This window comes from Notolabrus celidotus, chromosome 1, assembly GCF_009762535.1.
Source record: "Notolabrus celidotus isolate fNotCel1 chromosome 1, fNotCel1.pri, whole genome shotgun sequence".
Classification (NCBI taxonomy): Eukaryota; Metazoa; Chordata; class Actinopteri; order Labriformes; family Labridae; genus Notolabrus; species Notolabrus celidotus.
The window spans coordinates 9,107,705-9,135,212 of record NC_048272.1 but is presented as its reverse complement, the minus strand read 5'-3'; the positions used below and the strand labels follow the sequence as shown (position 1 = coordinate 9,135,212).

At 39.0% G+C, this 27,508-nt stretch overlaps 1 protein-coding gene across 3 annotated transcripts in view; it reads right to left on the bottom strand.

The window, feature by feature from the left end:
* Positions 1-4,292: 4,292 nt before the first annotated feature.
* Positions 4,293-27,508, bottom strand: part of LOC117811556 (SLIT-ROBO Rho GTPase-activating protein 3-like) — a 47,394-nt gene continuing 24,178 nt past the window's right edge. For 2 of the 3 annotated variants that reach the window (XM_034681923.1, XM_034681915.1), the window contains exons 5-22: positions 24,419-24,610; positions 24,027-24,155; positions 23,697-23,918; positions 23,481-23,582; positions 20,536-20,733; positions 20,320-20,404; positions 17,986-18,013; positions 14,917-14,947; positions 14,515-14,575; positions 12,804-12,881; positions 12,404-12,538; positions 12,213-12,318; positions 11,913-12,140; positions 11,091-11,164; positions 10,402-10,582; positions 9,477-9,623; positions 9,034-9,346; positions 4,293-7,094 (exon numbers count right to left, since the gene is read on the bottom strand). In XM_034681923.1, the coding sequence (XP_034537814.1) occupies positions 6,630-7,094; positions 9,034-9,346; positions 9,477-9,623; positions 10,402-10,582; positions 11,091-11,164; positions 11,913-12,140; positions 12,213-12,318; positions 12,404-12,538; positions 12,804-12,881; positions 14,515-14,575; positions 14,917-14,947; positions 17,986-18,013; positions 20,320-20,404; positions 20,536-20,733; positions 23,481-23,582; positions 23,697-23,918; positions 24,027-24,155; positions 24,419-24,610 (2,775 nt within the window). In that variant the 3' untranslated portion in view covers positions 4,293-6,629. Of the gene's footprint in view, positions 7,095-9,033; positions 9,347-9,476; positions 9,624-10,401; positions 10,583-11,090; positions 11,165-11,912; positions 12,141-12,212; positions 12,319-12,403; positions 12,539-12,803; positions 12,882-14,514; positions 14,576-14,916; positions 14,948-15,800; positions 15,904-17,985; positions 18,014-20,319; positions 20,405-20,535; positions 20,734-23,480; positions 23,583-23,696; positions 23,919-24,026; positions 24,156-24,418; positions 24,611-27,508 lie in introns of all 3 variants that reach the window. The other variant, XM_034681907.1, reaches the window with a different exon arrangement.

Below are 27,508 nucleotides of genomic sequence, written 5' to 3'. Positions count from 1 at the left end.
GGGTGCTTTCAGGCCTGCAGCTCATGCTTTGTTCCAAATTAGATGATAAAATGATGCATTGTTGCATTTTTCCTTTGGATATTCATGTGTTCACACCACAATATTGTAAATTGGGCACAACACACACCTTTGCAGGGCTGTGCGTCTGTCATCACATCACCAACACCAAGTTTCCACAAGCCATGCGTATAATGATCTTAACCACATATTATGAATGTAGTTTTCATACTATGAAAATAAAAAAGTACAGCCTGTACAATTCACCAGCAAAATATTTAAAGAACTGCGATGCAACAAGAATCAGGGGGCTGTGTGGTATATTATATAATATTACGACAGAAAATAATACATTTATACCGCTTCCATTTTATCATTTGGATTTTATCAGCACCAACCCTTGAAACTGGAAAACTAGTCTCATCACTAAAGGGAACTTTATGTAACAGCACCTAGTATAAACATATACAAAAATGTCCAAAATAAGGCAAACTGACTTATTTCTGAAGAGCCTATATAACTTCTGTTAACTTCATCCAATATAATTAACAATAGCCTAGTGCTAAGACATCAACAGGGTGTCTGGTGGTATTATTCAGCAGTCAACTGTTTCTCCACAGATCCATGATAATCCTATGTGTATGCAGGTAACCCCTTGTAACCTGATTGGCCAACCCCAGGTACAACCCAAACATCCTGAGCTATGATTGGCTATATGCCTTGTCAGAGGTGGGACTTATTCTAAAACAGATCATTTGGGATGCTTTAACACAGAGGTGTCAAACACATTTCAGTTCAGGGGCCACATACAGCCTGAGTTGATCTCAAGTGGGCTGGACCAGCAAAATCACAACATAATAACCCTATAAATAACGACAACTCCAAATTTCCCTTTGTTTAAGCGCAAAAAAGTACAAGTACGTTCTGAAAATGTTCACAATTAATGAACTATCTTTCTGCAAAAACAGCTGTTGTATTTTTTGCCATGATGAGTCTCATAGTCGGGCTGAATATGATATTCTTTAAGGACTGAAACCTGCTGCGAACACACCAAGCACACAGGTTTCCCAGTCACCTGACACACCATGACGCACCCACATGTACGGTAAGCACATGCACGATATGAGGCTCCTTTCGAAAATAGTGGATCCATCTCTTCTACATATACGTAAACTTTAGTGTTGATTGGATCTTGAAGTGCTTTAAAAAGTCTATAAAATTCATCCAGATTATGAAAACTGCAAATATTCTTTTTCCCCCTTATAGAAAAAAAGTCCTGGAGCGCCGTTCAGGTGCCGTCAGCCATTTGATTGTATGCGCCCCCTAGAAGACAAATTTGAAATAGCAGTTACTTTTATTGGAAAATGGAATGTCTTCCCTGCAATTTTTCACTTTGCAAAGTCATCCTGCAGGCTAGATTGGAACCTCGCTTTTGAGACCCGCTTTTGGCGCACGGGCCATATGTTTGACACCCCTGCTTTAACAGGTTGGCTTTCTTTGCATGGTAGCTAAATAAGAATTGGGCTTAAAAGTTTTGAGTGTCACCGTTGTGTCTCTCTAAAGGAAAAAAAGAAATCATACACAGAGTATAACAGCTGTATGATACTTCAATGATACTATAAGTAGATAGTGTGGACAGATAGGGTAAATGTCTGTGTGACGACAGAGCAGTAAGCTAATACAGTCAGGTGATGTAATTGATTAGTTCACAAAACACAAACATAGCTTGCCTTATTGTCTTGCTAGTAGTTTCAAGAGCATTTAATCCCAGTCATGTACCTTATCAGTGAACAGTAAAACGTATTGAGAGGAACCTATACCTGAAAGCATGAGTTTTTGAATGAAAGGAGCACTGACACAAACTCCCAGGTGAGGTGTCATAAAATCAATGAGATGAGGGGGAAGGGGGCAGGGTCAGAGTTAACGCAGGTCTACAGTCTGATGCTCCCCCTACTGGAGTCCACTAGTAACTGCATCTACTTTTTCTACAGCTGCTAACATCTGGCTGTCATACTAAGCAGCACCCAGATGTGTTAAATACTTGATTCTGATTGGTTAAAACCCATTGATGACTGTTATTGAATAGCAAGAGCAACACCAGAGACAACCAAAGGGGGTGCCAGGTACAGTGAGTACAGACAGTTACCAGATAGTAGTGCTTTCATATATGTACAGTTCTGTTAAAATTTCCCTATACTAAAAACTACTCTAATGTCTCACTGCACAGTAAACCCTATTACTGTTGAGTTCATTTAGCACTTTAAAGTGTTTAGTTAGCTTAGAAAATAAATGTTGAGGTCTTCATGAATCACAGTGAATAGTGGCAGGTTCAGATAGAGGGTCATTATTCGGAAGTGCTTCACAGAACATGGATGTAACATATTAAGCAGTCCATCAACAAACACATCCATAATCTGTATTTACTCGTGTGTGTATTAAACTTGACCTCACATCTTAATTCCCTGGGATCTAAGTGATGTCTTGTTTGGAAACACTGAGAGGGCTGACACACAATCCCTGACCTTGTGTTCGCTGCAACTCTGGTGGCCTTTCTAATCATATCAAGGCATTAATGAAAAGGCCTTTTGAACTAGGAAGCTGCAGTGTGAAAGGCGAGAAAGCTGGGTGTAAGCCCATGGGTGGTCCATTCCCTCTTGGCAGCCATACAGGCCTTGGGCAAGGACATAATCTGATTATATCCACACTTTAATCTCAGTAAACACACCTAAATGAATTAAACCTGCCTCAGAGTGCTGTTAGATATAAAACAGTCAACAAGAATTGCATTGATCAAGATATGGAAAACAAAACAAAGGTAGAGGAGATCATTTAACTTGGTTTTGCACATTCATTTTTGTTTCTATTATTGTTGCCATGTCTAAACCATATAATTTAGATGTAGATAATCTGTAAAAATCAGCCTGAACTTCCTTTCCTCTCAGATCAGAATTCCTCTCAGAGCATGGGCCTCCACATCAGAAAGTCATCCAGCTGAAATCAGCAAAATATGTGCAGCTGAGCTTTGAGGGAGGGTGAGGATTGAAGTCTACACATTTGTTCACAAGCTCCAAAACACACAGACAGACACAAACAGAATCAAACAACAGTGGCTGTGGTGCTGTTGACAAGCTGTGTACACTGTATTTCCTCAACACTGAAGGGAAGATGTGAGGGAAAATAAGGAAGGTAACTTTAGAGTTTTATTTCACTGTCTGGTCAAGTCAGAGAGTTTGTGTGAAGGACAGGGTATGGATTATGAATACTGAAACGGGAATTTTTTACAACATATGATGACACTAAACTCCTGCCACCACTGCAATATAGATGGGAATCTACTAGGAAAAAATGAACTGTATATGTTTAAAACTTGTAGAATAATATATATATGTTTGGTTCTGAAGTGTTGTTAGTTGTTCTGAAATGTTAAGAGTACAGATAAGGGTCAGATTATGGTCAGCACTCTGATTACTTGGTTAAAGTGTATCTCTTTATGATTTAGGAGGACAATGCCTCCATCCACAGGGCACAAGTGGTAACTGTTCTGGAAACTTACTTTAATTAAAATATATATAAAAAAAATATAGAAAGTAAGTTTAGTATTCAATTTCTACCTTGAAGCAGGAGCACATTGTTGTCATCAAAATACTTGAAGTAACAACAGTAAAAGTGTAAACTTTGCAGGACAGCCTCTTTCAGTGTCTTAGATTACTGGATTTACTACTTGAGGTTTATAAACACATTTAGGGGTAGCAATGTTCCAGTGTTAAAGAGAGTGGATGTAAATTCTAACATTCACACAGTTGGAATGTTAAAGCTGTCATATAAATACAAATAAGTAAAAAGTACAATTACCTCTAAGCAGCAGTGCTTAACAACGTAAAGAAGCTTCACATGGAAGTTAAATACAAGTTTATCAAACCTTTAACTGGTTATTTCAACTTTAAAAAGGTTCTTCAAGTTGAGGCTGTGATGAAACAGGATATTGAGATTTTCACAGAAGCTGTGATCCTGCATTAAAGACTGGCTTCCTGTGAAATCCATACTTCTCTGCAGTTAATCTAGGCAGTATTTTTTGGCACAACCGGGTGCATTTTATGTGGTCTAATTTGAACACTCTTCTTTTAACTGGCTGAGCACAAACTCCATGCTGGCCAGTAGGGGTCACTACAAATCCACTTGAGCTAGCACATGTATAGTGAGCTCTGCTGCATGATGTCAAGATGGTCTGCTCACTGCCCGGCAATCATTCAGCACATATGTAGAATACTGTAAGACAAAAACATGAGCTGTTTCTGTGAGATTTCATTGATTTATTGTTTTGTTAATGTTTGTGCAAGGATAAGAGTTACAAAAATCTACAGACTAGACATGATAATATATCCTGTTCCTATCATACAATGATATTTGTACAAGTATCCTTTAAGAGTATGTATATATATTCAATCCAATGTACCTATTACACTTTAAAGATATATTGATCATCCTTATAAGACAGACGACAAACATCACCGACAGTAAACAAGTTCATCTAAACACCCACACAGCTTGGGCTGACTGTGTGCATTCTAGACATTATGTAAGCTTCAATGATACTGATGTGCTATATCATGTTTCTATTACAACTTCATCCAAATGAAAACACAGAACCTACAAATGCAGCACAGTTCCCTGTAGTGTTTAGAAGTGCATTAGTCACTTGAATTGTAGGAGAACATTTTACTTGTTTATTGAGGTAACACAGCTAATCTTTTCATACGGAGATATGACTATAGTATAGGAACATTTGATTAAAATTTCATCTTTATTTTCATGTATTAGTTATAGGGGTGATGTGTGCATGATATCCACAATATTTTTCAATCTTCTCTGCATAACTTTAGCCCTGCAGCCTGTTATTTTACTGACATCCACAGACCGATTCTGAGATTGATGAATGAAGGAAAACACAATTTGGGCTGAAATTCATTATCAGTGAGTTTCATTTTCAGGTGTGCCGGTTCTAACATGCAGTAAACATTTCAAATGTATCAAATATCAGAGTCACAGTGGGTTTGTAACAGTATTGGTCCACTGCTAAGGATTGCAAATAGAGGCTCAGTCTAAGGTTGATGCTGCTTGTGCTCCTGCACTGCTACCAGGTTACCTGGCCAAGTACAGGCGAGTGGCCAATGATGCTAGCACTGTGGGACATTCCAGCCACCCAGTGGCATGACTGCATTTGTGCTTTACTTGCTGACGAATACAAAATGAAACCCAAGTACTAACACAATAACCTGTGTCAGGTTTTACAGGGTCCATTGCTTCGGGAATTCTTGCTCCTTTAATCATAAAACAAAGGCATTAGAAGAAAATTTGAGGATAATTCCACTCAGTTTAGAGCAATTTTGTGAGGAAATCTTCTATGATTATAACATTTCAAATGACACCCCTTAGAATCTGGATAGATAAATAAGACAAAACCTCTAAAAGTCAGTGCTGTCAAGGTGTTCCTTGTCTCCCTTTATCCTCAGTCATCATGGGATGGAATTATGTAATTGTGAATGTGGGACGGTGTGTAGGTGCAAACTGAAGCCGACTGCTGTCTGCTACAGTTTGAGCCAGTCATTGGTACCAAACTTGTTTTGTTTTTTTAAATAGTGGCCCAAAGACAGATGCAATTTTCATGTAGGCAGCACCTAGTGGGCATAAGAAAAACTGCACCTAAATGCAGTTCTGTGGTTTTACCCACAGCCATGGGCTGTGTCTGAAATCACTCTATGTTCACCTGCTTATATCTCTTTAGTATAAAACAATAAATAGTTACATTTAATTTAGTGCAAACAATAATTACATTTCTCCATTCTTGAATACAATTTATTTTTACTTTCAACAGGTGTGGCAACACACAACCTTTATTTATGCATCTTTAACATTATGTAACATCACTAAGCTGGATAATTGACAGAAATGAGTTTACATGCATTGCACACACATTTTAAGTCTCATTGTTGAACTTTTTGAAAACTTCAATAAATTCAAATATCCTACTTAGAATTCAGACACTTCTTTAAAATTGCAGAGAGTTTATATAGTGTACTACATATGAAATATAGTGAGTGATTTTATACACGGCCATGTTATCTAACAGCTGCTGTAATGTGCTGTCACTGCAGGGGAGGCTCTTTCAGTATTATAGGTGGTGGCTGAGAGATTGTACCTTCAATATTCTAAATAAAGCACCAGCAGAGACTGGCTGTCTGTATTTTCAGTTGAGAAATATTCCCTTAAGTTTCTCCTATTTATGGACCATGAAACCAGAATTGAAACCCAAGCTAACAGCATTTTTGTAAACAAACATGGACATTTTCATTATGAGATATCAGTAAACTGAATTATTTTCCAGTGCATCCCTTTTTTCCAGCCTGGCTTTTCAGCATGGTAGCATTGTATTCATTTTCTCATAAATGTAAGTCCCATTTCTGTGTAATATTATAATATAACACATTGACTCGTCCATCAACACGCTGTCAGACACCTGCAGGAGCAGTCCTACACTGTACAAGATAAATGGTAAATATTCAGCATTCGGACTAGGTGTCAGTCATCCATTATCCACAATGTCCTTCCACCACTTGACTCGTGACTGAATGGAGCTACATGTTACCCTGTTTGTCTGAGGATGAGGAGGAGGTGGAAGGAGAAGGGGAGGGTGGTTTGGAAAACATCCTGTCAGTAGGTGTGATGCCTGGGCTGCCGAGGCCAGAGGAACTAGAGCTGCTGGAGCGGTGTGGTCCCTGGCCCTGTCCAATCACAGGAGCAGGCCGGACGGGTCTGACAGTCGGGGGTCGTAGAGGTGCACTCGGTCTGCGTACTGACAGAGCTGGTTTAAAAGTGGTCATGGTCTCAGAGGAGGAGGAGCTGCTGCTGCGTCTCTGGGCTGCATCTGGATCTCTGATCACCATAGTGTGCAGAGGACTGCCAGGCGGGTCCTGGCCTCCAGCGGGATGTTTGAGGGGCTCCAGTGTGTCCAAAACAACATCAGGGGCATGTTTGGCTACATTCTGTCGCTCCAGCTCACGCAACTCATGAAGAGCTGTGTTCATTGTTTTCTCAATGTCCTACACAAATGACAAGAGGGGAAAATTTGTTAACACTGAGTATTTTTATATCCAACAACCATTTCAGAAAAAAAACAAGGGCAAAATACATTTATTTTTTATTCCTTTCTTGATGTTTTTAGATTTTTTAAATTAATTTTCATTCTTCTTACTGTTAAGCACCACACATATTTTGATATGTATGAATGACTTGAAAGCAAACTGTAAAGTTTAGGTTTTCTTGCATAAGTTTATTTTAAAAAACACTTGAAATTCAGGTTTCACCAGCCTCAGTACAGTTATTTTTAAGAACTGTAGCCAGTGACTGGCTCACTTTCTTTGCCCTGGGTGTTGCCTCTCAGGCTACTCACAGGCTTGCAGTTAAACCTACTAATTACCGAAAGTGGTACCTACAGCCTGGGAGGACGACTGCAGGCCTTTGTCCCACCTGTAAAATCCTTGTTGTACATTTCCAGGTACAAAAAAATCCAGTTAATTTTATTTTGGTAACAGTCAATGTCCCATTCAAGGGTCTCAGATTTCGCAATGAATCAACTATTGTACATACACCTTGCTAGTACTTACTGTTGTTGTTGTTTGAAATGCATATATGTACATTTCCAATCAAAGTACAAGGTCTCCAAAAACAGGAGCTGAGTGTTTTTTCAGTAGGGCTAGTGTATATATGAACCAAGTAATTACTTTAGATTTCTATGTCTGCAACAATGAAATGGTAAAGCATTTTCATATTTAAAAGCCAGCCATTTTTATTGATAACCCCAAGGCTGTTGATTGCTAAATTAAATTAAGAAAAAGACTTAACTTTAACAATAAAACAATTCCTTGCTAACATTCAAATTAGATAGCTTTAAAGTTTGTTTTTAAGTCATACACTCTGCTAAAATTGTTTTAATCCCTGAAATGAATTGAATCCTATTGACTAAGTAAACAGTAATGTTAGACTGGAGGAGCATGAATGCTAACATTAGCTTTTGACTGCAAAGTCAAAAGAGCATTCAGCAAATACCTGACTTACATTACATTATTTTAAACTTGTAAGTATATCGAGTTAGTGGCCTCATTTACAATATAAGCAAGCTAATACAACAGAAAAACCAAACAGAGGACACAATAATACAAAATATGTGAAAAGGTTTTTTTAAACACTAAAAACCCCTTGACAATGGTTTAGTTACTTTCCACTGTGTTCCTGTTAATGATATACATTGCCTCAAATGACTGAAGTATCAAAAGTATCGATATTTTGATTTGAGAATTGATTTTAGAGCATAAAGATCTGGTATTGGAAGTATTGGTATTTCAGTATCGGTCCGCACATCCCTAGTCTTAGCAGTCAAATCATGAGAGGCAAGAGCCCTCAAAGTGGAGGCTTCTGTTCCAACCTGCACCCTGCCAAATGCGGTTTCCCTCTCTCTATCCCAGTTTCCTACTCTATCTGTTCTTTCCTCTTCATAAAGGCACAAAAACCCATGAACAAACTTAGGAAGAAAAAAACAATCCTTTTGACCCAGTAACACTTTCAATAAAACAGTGTTAGCAAGGAGCTTGAATGCTAGCGTTAGCTTTGGTCTAGAAGTAGCTAATGGGTTGTTAAATATAATGTTATAATTGGAGACGCAGCCTGTTTTTTCTTCCAGATTTTTACCATCAATTATATTTGAATTGCCAATTAATCAGGAACTGATAAAAAAGCAATTGTAGGATTAACTTTTTTTTAATAGCCTGCAAACCTGCACACAACAACATGTTACAGCATGTAAGATTCCCTTCCTGTGCATACATTCTGATGAAAATGGCTGCCAAAATGGTAAATAAAGGGAGTAGGAAACAAGTTATTTACATTTTCTGTTTCTTTTTTTTTTTTTTTTTTACAAACAAATTTGTCACTTTAAGGTTCTAGGTCAATATTTTGACATTTCAAAGTTTCTTTGACACTCACATCAGCAAGTGCCTCAGCCTCGAGAGTTTTGTGATCCCCCAAACTTGCGTGGCGTGTAGTGCTGGGTGAAGATCGTTGAGAGTGGCTTTCAATGAAGGCTTTTCTGTCCGGGTGGTTGATGCAGCCGGCGCTGCCAAATGTGGTGAGACGCCGTTTCTCAGGGCTGTCTGCTGGACCCCTGCTAACTGCTATTTTGTGTGGGCTGCAGGGCCGAGGCATAACCCTGGGAGGCAAGTCTGCTCTGCTGGGGCTGTGACTGTCAGCGCCGTTCCTGTGGCGAGGGCCTGCAGCTCCATCTGATCGCACCCTCACTCTAGAAAAAAATCACAGTTGGATATCAGTTGTCTCTGTGTACTTGAGTGGGAATTTAAAATGCCAAAATTGCCTTTTTTAACAGAAGAACATACTAAAGTGAGAATTTTAAGACTTTTTATTAACTCTACCTTCCTAATGCAGCTGCAAAGCGGTGCTCAGGTGTGTGTTCGCAGGGAGACTGGTGCTCATTTCTTGATCCGGCTCTTTCCTCATGTTGAGGTCCACTGCTGGCTGTGCTATCAGTCCTCTGTGTGCTATCAGAGAATGCATCATCCCTAATATAGACAGACAGAAGAGACCGATCTCCATTATCAGCTCCCGTCCTCAGAAAATGTTAGTATTGGCTTTTGCTTTCAGAGGTTGACCTTTGTAAAAGTTTAATCTCAAGCCACGTCATAAGAATACTTGACAATTACGCTCTTTCACAAAATGTCATGTGCATAGGGCACCTGTTTTATAGACAAAATAAATCAATTATCAGCCTCTGGAAGCCTATGTCGGTAGTACATACGTCACTTGTCGTCTCAATTTGCCTTTAATTTTGTTACCTGCCCTGAGATGCCAGAATGGCTAATATGGAAAAGAGCTGGAGCAGAAATTAAAGGCTGTCTCTGAGAGATAATCAAAGTGCTAATACAGTTAAAAGTGAATACTGCTCTTTACTGCTCTACAGCTAGTTGCCTATTGAGGACCACTTGTTTAAGATCCATCCCAACTACCTATGTCAGGAAAACATGCAGGAGACAGGAGCACTTCATTTACTCTGATTCTTCAAATGGCTTAGGTTTCATCAGGACAAGCTAATTAAAAAAAAAACAATACCTCTTGATGAAGATAAGAATAGAAACATACATTTTGGGAAAATGGGGCAGTATAAATAATCACCAAGTCAAAGTTGTGTTGTCCTACGGCAGAACCGAACCACCTTTCTGACTTGATTGTTTTCTGATACTGTTTCATTCCAAATATCGAATTATCTGTCTTCTTATAAACAGTTGAAATAGTATTGCAGTATCTTTTCTTGGCTTCACAGCCCAAGTGTGTCTTACTTACATGTCTTGTACCACAATATACTGATGTGGAATCAGCCCATCCACGCCGTTATGTCGACCCTCCCACCAGTCCTCAGAGGCTCGCAGGTAGAGCAACAGAGACGCTCCTTTCTTAAAGGAAAGCTCTCGAGGACTTCGGCCAACATAGTCGAACTTCGCTATGGCCTCGATCTGCTCCAACTCTGCCACAAAGACAATTCAAAGTTCAACAGGAAGAAATTTGACGATGCAGAATTCAGGCAAATTTCTTGTATTGCAGGTACAGAAGAGGTTTATGTTTATGTTTATTTATTTGCACAATTACAAGAAAATACAAACAAAAAAAGAGCAAAGATAAATAATGTACTGTGCAGAAAGAGGCAGAAAACTCAGAGAGCTTATTTGAAGCCTCCACCCAAATGGTGTTCTAATATCAAAGATTAATAAAAAAAATACAAAAATAACATAAGAATATACAAAATTAAAAATTAATATAAATACAGTTATTACATCAAAAGAATTCAAAAGTACAAAATATGAATATGATGCGTATGGACACCTACTCTAGGAGTATGTGGTTGAGCATGATGAGTATAATTAAGCAACAGTGGTTAAAAGTTTTTTCAAGCATCCTTTATAACATTTTAAAGATAAACAGTTTTTCGGCACATTGGAATAAATATTCCAGGATGTCTGTGTTTTGTGACTCACCTTCATCACTGGTGTTGGGTCCTGTACCATTGTCTACCTCATCAAGAGCCCCTGGCTCACTGTGGGGGCTTTCACTGAGCGGAGAAGAACAAACAGTTAGTCAGAATGGAAATAGAAAAGACAGAAGTTCCAATTATAAAACTGTGAACAGTTAGTAAATTACTACGTTTTTTTCAGTTGTTAAAAAAACTTTCAAATGTTCTCCTCTTAAAAAATATAAATAAATAAATAAATAAATAAGTTCAGTAAGAAACCTAACCAGAGTTACATAAAATGAAATATGCAATTCACAACTGGGCTTTGACTACTAAATTTAGGGTATAATGCAACTGTGTCACAACCAATGAAAAATATAAAAAGGAATAAATAATGTACTTAAGTCTTATTGGACTACTCAGACAAACAAATCACAGATCACAGTAATTGTTTTACTTAACAGATGAAGCAAACCAACAAACGTGAAAACATAAACTTTCATTACATCTGCCTGGAGTTAGTTTTTTGCTATGATTGTAAGGACTTTCCACAATCTAAGAAGAGATTTCCCTTATTAAGGATTGTGCAAAAAGTTCAGGATCATGTATCGTATCAAAGTGTTTAAACTGAAGTTAAAATATATACAGTGTGTAAATAACTGAGGAAAATGGGCTGCAAGTTCAAGTTTTTATCCGACATGCTTCAAATGTTGCCTCTCATATGTCAATTCAAACACATCAAACCGCCAACACTACTATTATTGGATTACTCACTCAATCTAGACACCCACATCCAACCTTTAAAACCACAGACTGACATACGAGGAAAACCTAGTCTTATACTCACCAGTACTCCTCCCCACCAGTCATGCACTTTTCATACACAGGCCCATCCAACTCCCTTAGGCTTGGGAAGATGAGCTCGTTGTGGATGATAACGGTCTTAATGACCTCATTTACATGAGCCTGACAGGACACAGGGTCCTGATCATCTGGTATTGGCATCAATGTGGGGCCAAAGCAAATGGCCAGGTTGTAGGGGTCCATCATGTTCTCGTCACTGTACTGAGAAAGACTGAAGAGACGGGAGCAATCAGTACGACATTTTAAGTGACAACCAAGTGAATTTTGTTGTGAGAGGACTTACTGATTTAAGAATGCAAACAAGTATCTCATGACGATAATCACCGGCCGCTGCAGAGTCACAATGATCTGCTGGAGGTGATGAGCTCTCTCTGCACCTGAGTCAAGCTCTTAATAAAAAAACACAGAAACACAAGGAGTGAAAAATGATAGAAATGAATGATTTCTCAGTTGTTTTCCTGTAGTGTGACTCACTAGTTGTGGATATGAGGTCGAGGAAACGCTCTTTGGGGAACAGCGGGTTTTCCAGGCCCCTGAAGTACAGCTTAAGAACACCCGCCACAGAGTTGATGTCATGATCACTCTGATCATCCACCAGTGGATCCTCTCCTGGAGACAAATGACACATTTAATCCACTCATAAATCACTCACTAGTATTTGTGTGCACATAACATGCCCACTGATGCAGTTTTATATGCATATTTAAGTTGAGAATTAAATATAAACATTGAAAGCACAACTATCTTTGTTCATGTATTATTCTTCTCTGTAATTGCACCTTAAAAGCCTGTGGGAGTCAATGTGGCTTTTGAGGTGGACAAAATGCAATTCAAAATCAATCGAGAGAAGAGGGCAGATCACCCCGGGACTGACCTCTTTCAAATGCATTCTTAATGTCGTTGACTTCGACCTGGGAACCGGGAACCCGAAATATACCCTGCTGCTGGAGACCTGTGGATGAATAGAGAACAGGTATAAAGGTAAGAGATAAATGGTGTTTCTCTGATTTGCTTTGTACATAAGCAGAATAAAAACAGTGACCATTTTAGACAGTATATGCTAAGCTATTGGATCCAGACAGTAAGGATTAGAAAAACAAGCGTGACGACAAATCACAACATTTTAATGCAAGTCACATTGCAAGCATGCATATGTACTGTATAGTGTCAAAAATTGTGTGAGACTGGATTTGAAAGACCAGAGAAGTAGCATGAGCACACAATTATTGCAAGAGGGTGATATAAGATAAAAAGGCTATATATTTTTTGAGAAACTGGTCATTGTTGTCCCAGATGTTTACTAACAATTTAAGTGAAATTAAGTAGCATTCGATGCAAATCATTACTGGATGAAATGACTATCACAGTTTGTTTTTCCTATTATATTCATAAAATGATTATGACATTGATAAGCACTATGTTTATTTGATCCTTTCAGTGTTACAACATTCAGCTACGGGTTTACAATAGCAGTAAAAAAACAGTTTGACTTTGTCAGAAAATTCAATAGTTTGATAAGTAAAAAAATATATCATAGTTAGGCTCTCTTGAGCAAGACAGTACAATAAACTTTGGAGGATCCTTGACTTAACAGGAACTAAAATTCCCTCTCGTACCTTGCTGATTTTTATTAATTTTCTTTAATTTAACCTTTATTTAACCAGATGAGACCCATTGAGATCAAGACCTCATTTACAAGGTTGACCTGGCCAAGAGGTCAGCAGCACACGTCAAAATAAATAGCACAACTCAACAACATGAAGCATATGTTCAGACAGTATGTAGAAGCAATCAGTCATTTAAAAGTGCAACTAATTTGGAAATAAAGTGCAATTTGTGATTTCAAAACAGCATTTAAAAACACAGGCACTGTTCTGAGGCCTGTCTTTCATTTAAGATGGAGCCAAAGGCATCAATTGAGATAAGATCTGACAATTTCAAGTCCTTCTGGAGTGTATTCCAAGCAGTAGGAGCAGCAAAACTAAATGCTCTCTTACCAAACTCTGTCTAAGTGTTGCAGGAGCGCAAAGCATAGTGGCTTTTTGATCTTTGTAGATACATTGGGACCAAGCCAAGGAGACATTTATAAATTAAAAGTAGCCAATGTGTATGCCTGCGTAGACTCAAGGATGGCCAGTCAGCTTTGACGTAAAGTTCACAGTGATGAGTGATGCATGTGCAACCTGTGACGAACCTCAGAGCACAGTGATATACACTATTTATGGCCTGCAAACATTTAGCTGAGGCTCCCAAATACAACACATCACCATAATCTATAAGAGGCAGAAATGTTGCAGAGACTAAAAGTTTCCTTGCTCTCAGGGAGAAGCAGGATTTATTCCTGAAGAAGAAACCTAGTTTCACCTTAACTTTGGAGACCAGACTGGCTATATGAGTATTATGATTGTTTTCACCACATTTGATGTGCCATTATGTTTTGTGTAAAGATAAAAAAAAAATATGCCAGTTATAAAAATGTCATCTGTTAGGTGCATGTTGACTTACTGAGTCAGAGTTTGATAAAGAATAGTTCATGGGTGCATAGCATTGTAATGGTTCAAGATAAGAAAACCACTGGAACCTACCATACAGATTGATGTAGCGAACACAGCTCTCAACCACCACTGGTATAGGCTGCCCTGAGTCCTGCCAGACAGATTCAAAAGATCATTGTAGGAAACAAACAATAAAATAAATTAATGAAAACAAATAGTCAAACCAGATGGGCATCATCATCAGAAGCTTTGAGAGAAAGACCCTCAAATGAACTAGCTTTGCAGAGTTATGACAAAAAAACTATTAATGATCAACTAAACAATCACTTAGGTGTAATGAACAAAAATGAGCAGAGCAGTTGACGTTTGCACCATTATGTATTACTATTACAGCAGTATTTACAGGAATGTCAACAGGACAGAGGCACAGAAATGATGGTAAGCATACTGAACACATTTGCAATGATCCCACCCGGCTAAAAGACAGAGTACCTGACTCCTGGCTCGGACATTCCTTCTTCCCCTGGGCAGAGAGCGGGAAGGCACGGAGACAGAGGAAGAGAGGCAACAACAACCACAACAGGTTAGTGAGAGAGACAGATTGTATAGAGAGAGAAAAGAGAAGGCCTGGATTGAGAGTGGAGCCAAAGCTTCAGTGCCTTGTGGTGGTGTGAGACATGAGGATACAGCTCGGCGGGGAGTTGCGTGGGAGGGAGGGTGCTATACGAGTGATTGGGGATGGGGGGGGGGGGGGCTGCTTATAATGCAGAGATTTTAGCACCCAAGGACTTTTTAGGGAAAACTCAAAACTGATCTCTTGGACTGAAATAAAATTTAAAAAAAGAAAATGACATATTCTCTTCACAGCTAGGACCCTGAAAAAAGGAAAGGGTTGTCTGAAATATTTCTTCAAAACATTCCTTTCTGTCAGCTGACTTAAAATTTGAGTTCAACTGACTCATGATGTTTATCTACTCTACTGACGAAATGTACTCCTACATTCAAGTGAATGTGACCATGTGTTTATTTGCATAAACTAACATGTCTGGTGCATGGCCAACCAACACACACAAAACCACATTTATTCAGTGTCTGGAGACCGGGGCTCAAGAGAGAAAGAATGTTAAAAGAAAACCTTGCACCAGTGCGCTGCTCACTAAATCAAACCATTCCCAGAACGTGTTTGATTTTCACCTCACCCTGTCTTTCCCGAATTTGCAAGACTGTGAAGACAAGGCATTGAGCAAGAGGAAAGTCAGTGCATGAGTGAGCCAACATTTGGGTAAAAGAGTGGGCAAAGGAAAGAGAACCCCCCAAGGACCGCTAGCGAGACAGCTGAGCTCATGGAGAGACAAAGAGCGCAGATGGGCTAATACCTGAATGAAGGCCTCCATATTGCCGTTAAACAGCTTACGGTTAAAAACGGAACGAGGTCTAGACTTCCGCATTCTCTGGGGTTTAGGGGGAAGAGAGGGGGGCCTGGGGAGATCGTAGGGAGGAGGGTTGAATGGTTGGTACATGATACAACAACAATGCAATTAGTTTATCAACACATCAAATTGGAGATTTTTTTCCCCTCAAAAAGAGTTGTTGCCAAGTCTTTAACACAGTAAACTAACCCTCCTATAAAACCTAGTTATTACAACAGGAGACAGTTTATACATTTGGCAACCGTTTGCTTAATTGTAATGTTTTGGCTTCCTTAAATAAATCAAGAGGATCAATACCACTCTCTTGACTGCATGGTGAATATAAGGCTACAGCCTACAGTTAGTGTGGTACAAAGACTGGAAATGGAGACAAACAGCAGGCATTTTACATTACCATGATTTGAGCTTTTAGCCTTTTAGCCACCAAAAACAGGAAAATAGGAAAATTATGTGGCTTCATCAGCCTTTTTGGTGGCTTTTTTGCTTATTCAAGAAAACACTTTTTTTATTAGTAGCTTTATGATTTATTGATTTGCATAAAATCCTCAGAACAAAGACTAGAAATAAAGGGAAACTGTTGGCTTGGCTGTCTCCCAAAGTGGATTCTCTCTGTATTCCAACAAGAGTGTGAAAAATAAAACTGTGGTTTTACTAAGTTAGATGTTACCCCTACTTTTGATCCTTGTGCAAACTTAAGCACAAGGAGCTAGCTCACTTGGGGTAGCTGGCCAATTTAGTTATCTAACTCAATTGGCTTACTTAGCTAGCAAGCTCACTGAGCTTGCGTAGCTGGCTCACTATCATAGCTAAGTCAGTTGTAGCTTCATGATTAGTATGAAAAACTTACTGAAAATGGAGGGCTCTCTCCTTTAATTCAGTACTTTTTCAACCTTTGAAGTAAAAAACTATGGTTTTCATTACTTCTCAGAGCTAGCTGTTTCCTCCTGCTCCAGTTGCTAATGCTAACTTGCACTAACCCATAGTTAGTGGTGATTAAACCCTCCTGTTACGTTCAGGGTCAGATTGACCCATTTCGAAGTTCAAAAATCAAAAAGAAATTGTTAAAAGTATTTTTTGGTATGAAACTTCTTCTGCTTGGCTTAAGCAGAAGAAGACCCTAATGTCACAGTGGACGAAAGGCTAGTGGCATTCAGAGGTTCCTTCCATTTTAGGCAATATATGTCTTCCAAACAGCATAAAAATCTGGGCAGCATGTGACAGAAGGGTGTCTTGTGTTAATGTATCAACATCACTTCATAAAAAAAAAAAATCTAAATTTAAAATACAATAAAAAAACATCTGTGTCATAAAAAAATGATTGTATTTATATTTAGGTTTTTCCAAAAAAGTTTTAACATTAATTTTCCTGAAAAACAAGTGAGTTATCCTCATTCAACCAAGATCTGTGCGAATTAAAGAACACCAATGCATTAAATATTGATTTAAATGGTTAGTAATGGAGTTAATAGTGAGATTAAAAACATGTTTATTGGGATTTTTTTGGGTTCTGACACTTTTGGATAATTAAATATGCCCTGGGTCAAGGTGACCCAGGAACATTATTGCTGTCCCTAAGAAACAAATATAACAGGGGGGTTAAGTGTTTGGTACTGACAATGGTATTGTTTTTTTTTTTATCTAACTGTCTGTCAGAAAGTCCAAAACATTATTTTTCTTAATGTTAAACTATTAAATCATATTAAACCATAGACATCACGCACTGTAGTACAATGTATTAATGTCAGTGATAATGACTGCAAGGAATGGATATAACAACACACTGAATATAATAAATGTCAATTGAAATGGGTAAAAGTGAAACCCTTGTAGGCACTCAGTCATAATTCTGCCTTGTCAATAAATGTTAATTTACTGGATTCTTTCATAAATAGAACAATAGGACATTATTCATTTCCCTGGCATTTCATTCCTTAATGTAAACATATTTTTCATTGATCGAACAGCTTGCTTCCTCCTGCTCTAATTAGAACCAAACCCTTTGTTTAACAAACAAGAGGGAAGTTGAGACTATTCCCAAACTGTGATCTCATTCCCACCACATCCAGGGACACAGGAAGGATTTAACACTTCATCGCCTACTTTTTTCACCTTCTTGTCTTGGACATCTTACCTTGTTGTTCCATATTCAGCCCTCTCCCCTGAAAGAAAAAAAAACAGCAGAGAAAAGACTAAATTAGTATACTCATTTTTACAATGACAGAAGTTAGCTGTACGGTTGAGTGCTGGCCGACTATACATGGCTGGCAGATGGAGACGGAAAGGGGTGTTATGAGAAAACGGGCATCTATTCAGGCAGGCTCAATGGGCTGAGTGCTATGGCTGCATTTGACTCACTGCCAGGCAGCGGTCATTCAGCGGTCGCCCTAGAAACAGCACAGGAGCCCCAGAAGGGGATGGCCTGTCTGCTCGCTCTGCAGAGGGAAAATGTATCCAGGGGCAACGAGAGCGGGAGGTTGTGGGAGCTGATTTGTTCAGAGTGATGATTTCGTGATATCTGCACTGCAATCACACACACACACACATCCCACTGTACGCAAACAAATTAAGGCCTCACTTTGATCAGTCAATCAGAAACAATTCTTCAAGGATCATGTCATGTGTAAAGCAGCTTCCAGCACATTCCTGCTTTATGTCAAACGCACATAGTTTCAATGCTGCAGCAGACATTTTAATGAGGGTGTTTTAGAAACACAATGATACAGAACACAAACGTTTTCATTCACCCTTTTGGCTGAGATGAATGTGTATTATAAGAAATACAACACACCATGCTAAAAAAATATGATCTGTTTAAGTTCCACAAAATTCACATCTGTCAAGTGAATGGCACCTGTAAATCAAACACAACAATGTGCTTTATTTCAATTAGCATTGATATAACCCAAATTAAATTTAGAGTCGTGCAGTAGCTTACTATCTATGTACCCTGGATACAACACTCTGTGAACTCTTGTAGTTGCAGCTTGAGCTCAAAATAGTTGGACTTCGTTTTTATTTTAGCTTTGTGTATCTTTTCATCTCCCCTTTCTAAAAGCAAAGCTTATTCATCTTCTATATTTGCTATACATGTCTATCCTCATTCAATTTCAAAAGTATGTAACCATCTGACAGTATTTAACCACAAGCAGATGCCTGCATGGTTGTGAAATGGAAAACACTTTCATGGGAAGATAAACACCCTTACTCTCACTGTAAGTATGAGCAGTGACACTAAACACACTCCAAGGCATGGTATAAGCTTCAATGGGTACCTAAAAAACGATTTCTCCTATTTTAGGTTTCAATAAATACTGAGAATTTAAATCAATTTCAAATTTAGACACTTATATGTATCCAATTTTTCAATATCATATCAATACAGATATGTGAAGTGGGAATACATGAGGAAAGGATAATTTCAGACCTATGTCCTTTGTCTCTGTTGAAAACACATTTATAAAAATTCTTCCGTCTTCCATATGTCAAGGAGACCCAAACAGCTATGGACCTCTTACTATAGAACTGATGTATGTGAGCTAGCATAAACACTTTCAATGGAGAGGGGGGAGTTCCCTAAGCCACTTCTATTTGCTCCGTCTCAAGGTTCAATTCACAAAACAATTGCTCCTAGATACTCAAGCAAAAACACAACCATATAGTTTGCTCTTACTTTGGGTCTAACTGTGGAGACGGGCAGTCAGAAATTCCCCTCTCTGCTGCACATAGCTGCACTGTGCACTCTCATCCTGACAGCTCAAATCGGTCACTCTATGGATGATAAGCTAAATGGGAAAGGGGACACTTCCTACCAGTGACAGATGTGATACGAATTTCATCGTTTCCAGCAGAGCTTTCTCCCTGGAGCGAGCCAGCAAGAGCAGCTCGTGCAAATAAAAAACATGTCGTGCGTAATGGCTCCAGACAATGTCCACACATGTGGAAAAGTGTGCCTGTGTCTGCCAAGGTTGAGCCTCTACAGCCCCAGGCGAACTTAGCCCATGATTATAACAACAACAGTCTTGTCAAAGTAATATCAATTGACTTTATTTAAAGATATAACATGTTTAGGTCATGCAGAAGTAGATCTACAGTGCTGTTAGCACCAGCTCTCAGCAGATGGTAAAAATGTCACTAACTGTGCGTGGCTGTATTAGTGCTGGTGTTAGTAAATAAGATGTTTTTTACAATGACGTTAATTTGTGCAGAGAGAAAAAACGTTTCCATAATGGATGCATAATGGCTTATTTAAATACACGCAAACAGCACCGGTGCACAGAGGCGCTATTTGTTGAGTAGCACAGTTCATGGAGCATTAAACTCTCTACATGTGCATTAGAGGGTATCTCTTTGTCTCATTTGCAGCACAGAGGCAGCACAGTGTCTTGTGAATCAGTCTCTCAATCCTAAATTTAGTGTGAGAGAAGACCAACTTTTGGCACCGCTTTCCACCTTATTCAAGTCTTACCTTCTCCTAGTGTCTGCTTCAGAAGGTCATGCTTGGCCTGCAGTTTGATAATGAGGTTGCTGCCATTCAAGTACTCCTTGTATTTCTGCGGATTAAATGGATAAAAAGCAGAGTAGAAACATTATTAGATCTGGCTTTGGTGTTATGATAAAGCATGGTTTTGTCATGTGCTTGATGCTGCAGTGCCTTGATGCTATCATTTGTCTGTGAACTCACAGTGAAGTAGAAGCCCTCAGTCTCGTGCTGATTGGATCGTCTCTTACTGATGTTGGCCTTGCTCATGTAGGAGTCAGAGGAAGCCGATTTGACCGACTCAGTGGATTGGCTGTGCTGAAAAGCCTCTGACACATCAAAGTCTTCCACTGTGAGCATGTCCTGAAGGGTCTGCATGGTTGCATCAAGAGTCTTCCTCACCTAGCACACACACAGCATATAAACCATATTCAAACAACTCACTTCAATCTGAAAATTATTACAATGTGGATGTCATGTATTAAACCTGCATCAATTACATGAGATGTACACATAGAAACAACTAACTATATGGTCATTATACCCATATGTATCTTTACAGTGTCACAAACAAGCAGTACGGTGTAAACAAGCCAGCACAGTCTAAGATTAAACCTCTGCAGGCCATTTTCACAGCACTTTGACTGACACACCGTAAACAGCAGAGTAATTAGCTTGCTAGCATGAAGCATCGTGACATGAAAGATTAACTATGTTCTGTCCATGTGAGGCAGACAGGAAGGCAGTGTGCAGATCTATATTCATGGCAGACAGGCACTGACAGACACACACACACTCTGGTGACCTTTAAACAGGTCTCTGCGAGTCACAGTGGCCTTGGTGACTCTACATGCTGCGACGGCCCCCAGTGGAGGCAGTAGACTGGATGAGAGACAACCTCACAGGTCAGTGTCAGATGGGGGAAGAGTATAAATGTAGGGTGACAGTTCTGAGTCTGGTTGTTCTACGTGTGTGTGTGTGTGTGTGTGTGTGTGTGTGTGTGTGTGTGTGTGTGTGTGTGTGTGTGTGTGTGTGTGTGTGTGTGTGTGTGTGTGTGTGTGTGTGTGTGTGTGTGTGTGTGACAGAAGTGATTGTGCTGGCTGCCAATCCCAGTTTAAAATATAGCAGAGCAAAAGGAGGTAATTAAACACCTCATGTGCTGGAAGTAAAACAAACATGCATTTAATAAGTGATAAACTGTATGGCTGATATTTCAACATGGTGGAAAAATGTCTGTGAGCTACATGGATACTGCTTTTCTAATTAAAGTGACTTTGTGCCCCATCTTTCTAGTGAGAAAAGTTGAATCCTTTGGCATGAATGTTTTCATTCATCACCAGCAAAAAATAGAACATAAACATTTCTTTTTCATTTGTCCTTACTTATATAATGTGTACATGCTCATAGGGTGTGAGTTTGAAAAGTTTCACATGCAGTTATAGGGAACAATTTGAAAATATAAGTTTGCTTCCCTCGTATTTATGCGTTTTTATTCATTTAAAAAATACTGGAAGCTACAGTCTCCACTCTGTGACCCAGTCACAAAACTTGCTTTTGCTTTCAGTCCCCAGAGTGCGTCTTGAAATGGGTAAAAGGAGTTTTAGATACGCTGCTCCTGCAGCCTGGAACCTGTTGCAGGAGAGCCTGGGTTTGAGTGAGCTTGTCTCTTTAAATGTGTTTAAAAACAGACTAAAGGCTCTTGAGGAAGATGCTTCAGTTTGTAGATGCTTTGATTGATGACTTTTGTTCTGAAACCCATGATATGTTGTAATGTTTTAGAATTATGTGTTGTTTGTCTGTAACTTTTCTGGAATGTGCTGCTGCTGATCTTGGCCAGGACACACTTGAAAAAGAGATTTTTACTCTCAATGTGGTTTAATCCTGGTTAAATAAAATTAAATAAAATTAAATAAAATTAAAAAAAATTAAAGAAGAGGTGTTAGAATGCATATTTTATGAGGCTAGCTGTTTTTTGTTCCCAGATGTGATGCTGTGCTAAGCTAAAAGGCTAATTTAGGCAGCTTGATATTTATCATACAGGCCTCATAATTGAATTGAATGTAACATTAAAGCAAAAAACTCAAACAACTCCCATAACAGAGTACAGAACAGATTTCCATTTTAAAAGCTCAATGTGTAAAATCCTTTACAGAGAAACCAACCGATATATACACAAGCACATGAGCCTTTTAAGACGTCTTCATGTTACTCTAAAGTGGTCACATTTCATCAATAGTTTCAACGATAATAAATTCCTTTCCTGCCACAGGATTTGTAATGAACATATTATCTTTAAGCTTCACTTTTACTTTCCTCATCCTGTAATTTTTTATGAAAACCCTTTTTTTTTCATGCTTGAGAAATATTTATCCATGATCAACAGACAAGACCAAAGAGGTGATATAATTACCAAGAGGCAATTCATAAGCACTCACACAGACACAACATCACTGGGACTTTTCACTGTGTTAATCACTTTCTGAAAACCTTTAATTAATGCTACACCAGACAGGCTTTGTCTGGATTAGCTAAATGAAACAAACATATAAATGTAATTATCACCTGCTTGTGTCAAATACTTGATTCTGATTGGTCAAAACCCCACAACAATGGTGATTGATTCTCAACAGCAACAGCCATGCCTGGGCAAAGCTGATCAACCCCGTCAAATAAAATCAATAACACAGAAATGAGTCTGGGGCACATTTCACCTCTGCCTGTTGACACTGTGGAAAAAACTTGTTTCCATCTCAGGTTGGTCTTAAGAACAAGTAAATAATGATAGCTGCAGATGAGAGAGCAGCCTGAGGAGCTACTGGTCACCCTGTTAGGATTCTCACCCACTCAATATTCTTCATCGCTTATAAATTTGCGGGCCTGTAGATATAAACACACACAAACTAGTAAGAGTGCAGGAAGGCCTTGTGCATATGAATGAATCACAGCCATGCTGATATTCCACACAGCAGCACACCCTCTTATGTAATATTTCCTAATTGTATCTTTATAGAGTATATTTAGCCATGTGTCATCTTCTGACTCAGCAGAACAAATAATGCCATGTATAGGTCACTTGCAGAGAGTTCATTTTTAGATACAAAGCTGACACTGGCTACCTTCACCCCTCTGAGACACGTGTGATCTCTCACCTCCTCGTTCTCTATCTTCAGTGTGGCCAGGCGGGACTGCAGCTGATGGTGGCGCATTAGGAGCTCTGTCTGGACAGGCTGCTGTGCACTCACCTGACACACCTGAGATTAAGACACAAAGAACTGGAGGATGTAAAACTTGGAGCAAACATGTCTGGGTACAGAATGTACCCTGTAAGTAAATGATTCTTACATCCCTGCTTTCTAGTATCTCACCTCATCCCCCATGTGTGGCTGATAGTCAAAGCGTGCCGGGGGACAGAAGATCTGACTGTGCATGTCCATACACTTCAGCTTGTCTCCTCTGATGTCCATAGCGTCTACTGCTCCCTCCAGTAAGTCTAGTCCCTCATGGCGAGAAGTCTCTAGACTGTACTCTGCAGACAGGTAGGTTCTCATGGTGCGTGCCATGCTTGCATGATAACCCAAGTCACAACACTGGGGAGAAGAGGTAAATCTCAACAATTATAATGCAATAAAAGACAAATAGCTGTAAAATAAGCCTGGAGACTTAATAGAAGTTTGCTTTGACAGGAAAAAACTTACATCTATCATATCTGAGACATCATGGATGTAGTACTTGGCCACCAGGGCGTTGGTAGCTGCCAGATTGAGAAGATAGTCATTGCGAGCTTTTGTGCATTTCAGCTTGTTTTCAGAGTACTTGGCTTGTCTCTAGGGGAGAAAGAGGAAGAGAGAGTCCCATCAATGCAGAACATGAAATGGATTCCTAATGTACTCAAAGACTGTATTACCAAATCAATCTTAATGTTATCTTATATAACATGTCATACTTTGATGCATTTACTATGGCATTTGTGCTGAAAGCAAATGGTGAAATTCAAGATATCACTTCAAATACATCTGCAGATCAGTGTTGAAACTATGATGTGCAGCACTTCTACTGTCATTAATAATACCAGTCCACCCAAACAGACCTTCTCCTTCATCTTTTCCATCTTCTTGACTGAGCTCCGTCGCTGTGGACGCTCATCGTGACCGTACCGCAGAAGGCCAGAGCCGATATCGTTGGATTTTCCGATGTGCTTCTCTTCCTGTTTCTCTGCCTCCTTCAGCTTGCTCTCGGCACTCAGACTCTCAGTGTGGTACATGTGGTACGTCTTCATCACCTGAGACAACATATATGTCATGTCAGAAACTCATCTCGGTAACAAATGGGCATTGTAGTCAACTAGTCCTTTATGTTTATCACATCAGCAGTGATGGAATATTCATATACTACACATTCAAATACATAGATGAAGCAATGGTGGTGCCAAGATGCTTTAAACAGACAATGGGTAAACAGAAAAAAAGCACAAAAATGAAAGTGAGAATATTTTAAACAGACAAGTAATGTGATGAAAATGTAAACAGTTTTTTGAGCCTTTTTTTTTTACTATATCTCAAAAAGTAGACCATCCTTGTTAAAAGGAATGTGACTAGGGATTTCAAACCGTTCTCAAAACTCATTCACAGGCATTGAACGATCAGAAAATCCAAATTAAGATACCTTTATTGCTCTAAGTAAACATGAAATACAGAGAGGTGTCCTTAGGGATCTTATAAGTAAAGGTAAGGATTGGTCATAGATGGTCTCAGATGTGAAATGGACCTCTGTGTTTGACAAAAATAGTCTTACTTCATCATTCATTACAGATGAGTATGCAACACGAGACTACATGAAGTTAAAACACACTCACTACAGGTGTATAAAAACTTGCCAGTGTTCTTATATCTTTAAAGCTAATAACTGTGATTATCTAAAAGGCTATAAATGTCTCACAGTCCCAACTGTGCAACTCATGTGAACTTATGTTACCCGAGAATATTTATTTTCCTCACACTCCCAAACATTAGGGAGTGTAGCTTACTCATCCTGCTCATGGGAGCGTCACATCATGATTGGCGTTTCCTAATCGAACTGGAGGTGTTCTGCTGGGTGCGTCTGTCTGATGTGTCTGTCTGTTTGTTTGTCTACACCAAAAGCACTAGAGCGTGTTCTAAAATAAAACAGCCTGGAAATGAAAAGCATGTAGGCATGTTTTTAAAGCAGAAGGGTTTCTACTGATCCAAATACGCCCGCACCATCGAGGGAATTTGAATGGGTTAGCGTTTCGTGTCCTCAAAGAGATTGCATGTAAATGTTTAACTCTGCATCAACGGTGCTTTTAAACAACATCTGCTCCTCCATCACTCACTCTCAAGTTCTGGTTTCCAAGCAACCTCGTGTGAAGCAGACGTGCAGAGGACAGTGAGATCGATCAGCAGGGGGAGGAGGGAGGCTGTAAAGTGACTGACTGCAACCTTCCCTGCACCCTGCTGCTGCACAACAAACTACTTAATTTCTCTTAAAAAGCCAGCAGCAGTTTATCCACATCAGAGTCTGAACTTAATTTTACATTTAACACATAACAGCAAAAGAAAATTTCCTTTAGTTTCATTAAAACTATATAACTTGCTGTGCATTTGCAGCGTGGGATCTGCAGATAGGCTTTTAATAATGCATGAAGAAAAGAGGGAGGAAAAATCAATATCAGCAAAGTGCTGTATAATGTTACATGTGAGAATATTTCTCATGTGGTTTCTGTCATGTGACTTATTCTGCTACTTAAGATCTGTGTTTCTCTGCACATTCCTTTCTCCAAAACATCCTTAAAAATGAGCACAAGTAGTTGTACATGATCACTGCAATTACCCTGCAATTAAACAGTATGCTATTCATTCTCCTGTGTTACTAGCTTATCTCTTTACAAGCATTTTATGTTAACAATAAGGTACCAAGATCCCTCTTGTAGCAATTTTCTTGCTTCTGCAAAAGATAATACCAAGATATTAAATGAGAATGAGAACTTTCAGTGTTCCAATCGAAAGCATCACCAAGGCTGCTCTACTTTTTTGCAATTATAGTTTAAGGTCAGAATCAATTTTTCAGCCGGATGATAAATGTGTCTTAGACAGAAGTCCAAACCCTGCCCATGATTTTTAATTACCTTTGATTGATCACCTACAATATGTACCCTGCAATATTCAGGATGTAATGCAGATGATTAAGTGTGCAGCAAGCAGCCAAAGGTGGACTTTCACTCACAACAGAAAATGAAGATAAAATCATGAATAAATCAAATTGAAGGGTTGAAGTTATTCAAAGATTTGAGAAGGCTTCTGAAAAAAGTTCTCAAAAGTAATTTGGATACGAGGCTAAACATATTCAGGCTCTTCAGACAAGTCTTGTTGCCTTTTGGATGAAATATTGAACTACCATGACATGGATGATTGGGAACCTTCTGACAAGTGAAAGGGATGCACGGATGCATCGTATCGGCCAATATTTGACAGCAGCAAATTGGGAAATAAAGTGCCATGCACTAATATCAGTGGCAGATGTTTGTCTGTATTTTATCACATCTAATCTTTATTCTTAAAGTACCAATAAATGCCGGCAAGCTAGTACACCTTACTGCTGATTCTGAGAAGAGGGTTTTATCAGACGGAAGAAGTCACCTGAAACTCATTTTGTTTTCATGGTCTCTGTTTTAAGATCTATAGTCTATATTTTAAAATCCTTTTTTTTCCTGATATGTCTTGCCACTATTTTATTTCTGCTTCTTTCTTGCTTTCAATCGCTGTAAAGCTCTTTGAATTGCATTTGATTTGTTTGAAAAGTGCTACATAAATAAAGATTGATTGATTGATTGATTGATTAAGATGTGAAAGAAATGTTGGAAAGAGTGTGGGGGACAGAACACAAACTTCTAATATATCAAGTTGACACGGTTAATAGTTAAGTAAACAGTTGCCCATTTACACATACAGCAGAATTGGTGCAGGATAAGCATTAATTCAATTTGGCCAACACTTAACCTCTTTACAGCGCTGTTTTCATCTCTAACAACTCCTGAATGATGCATCTGGCTTTTCTGCTTCTAAATCTGACATATAATTACCAGCTAGTAATGACCCTTGTCTTTCTGCTGTGCTCAGCAGATAGGGCACGGGGTTTTGGGGGGCATTGTATCAGCAGGTGC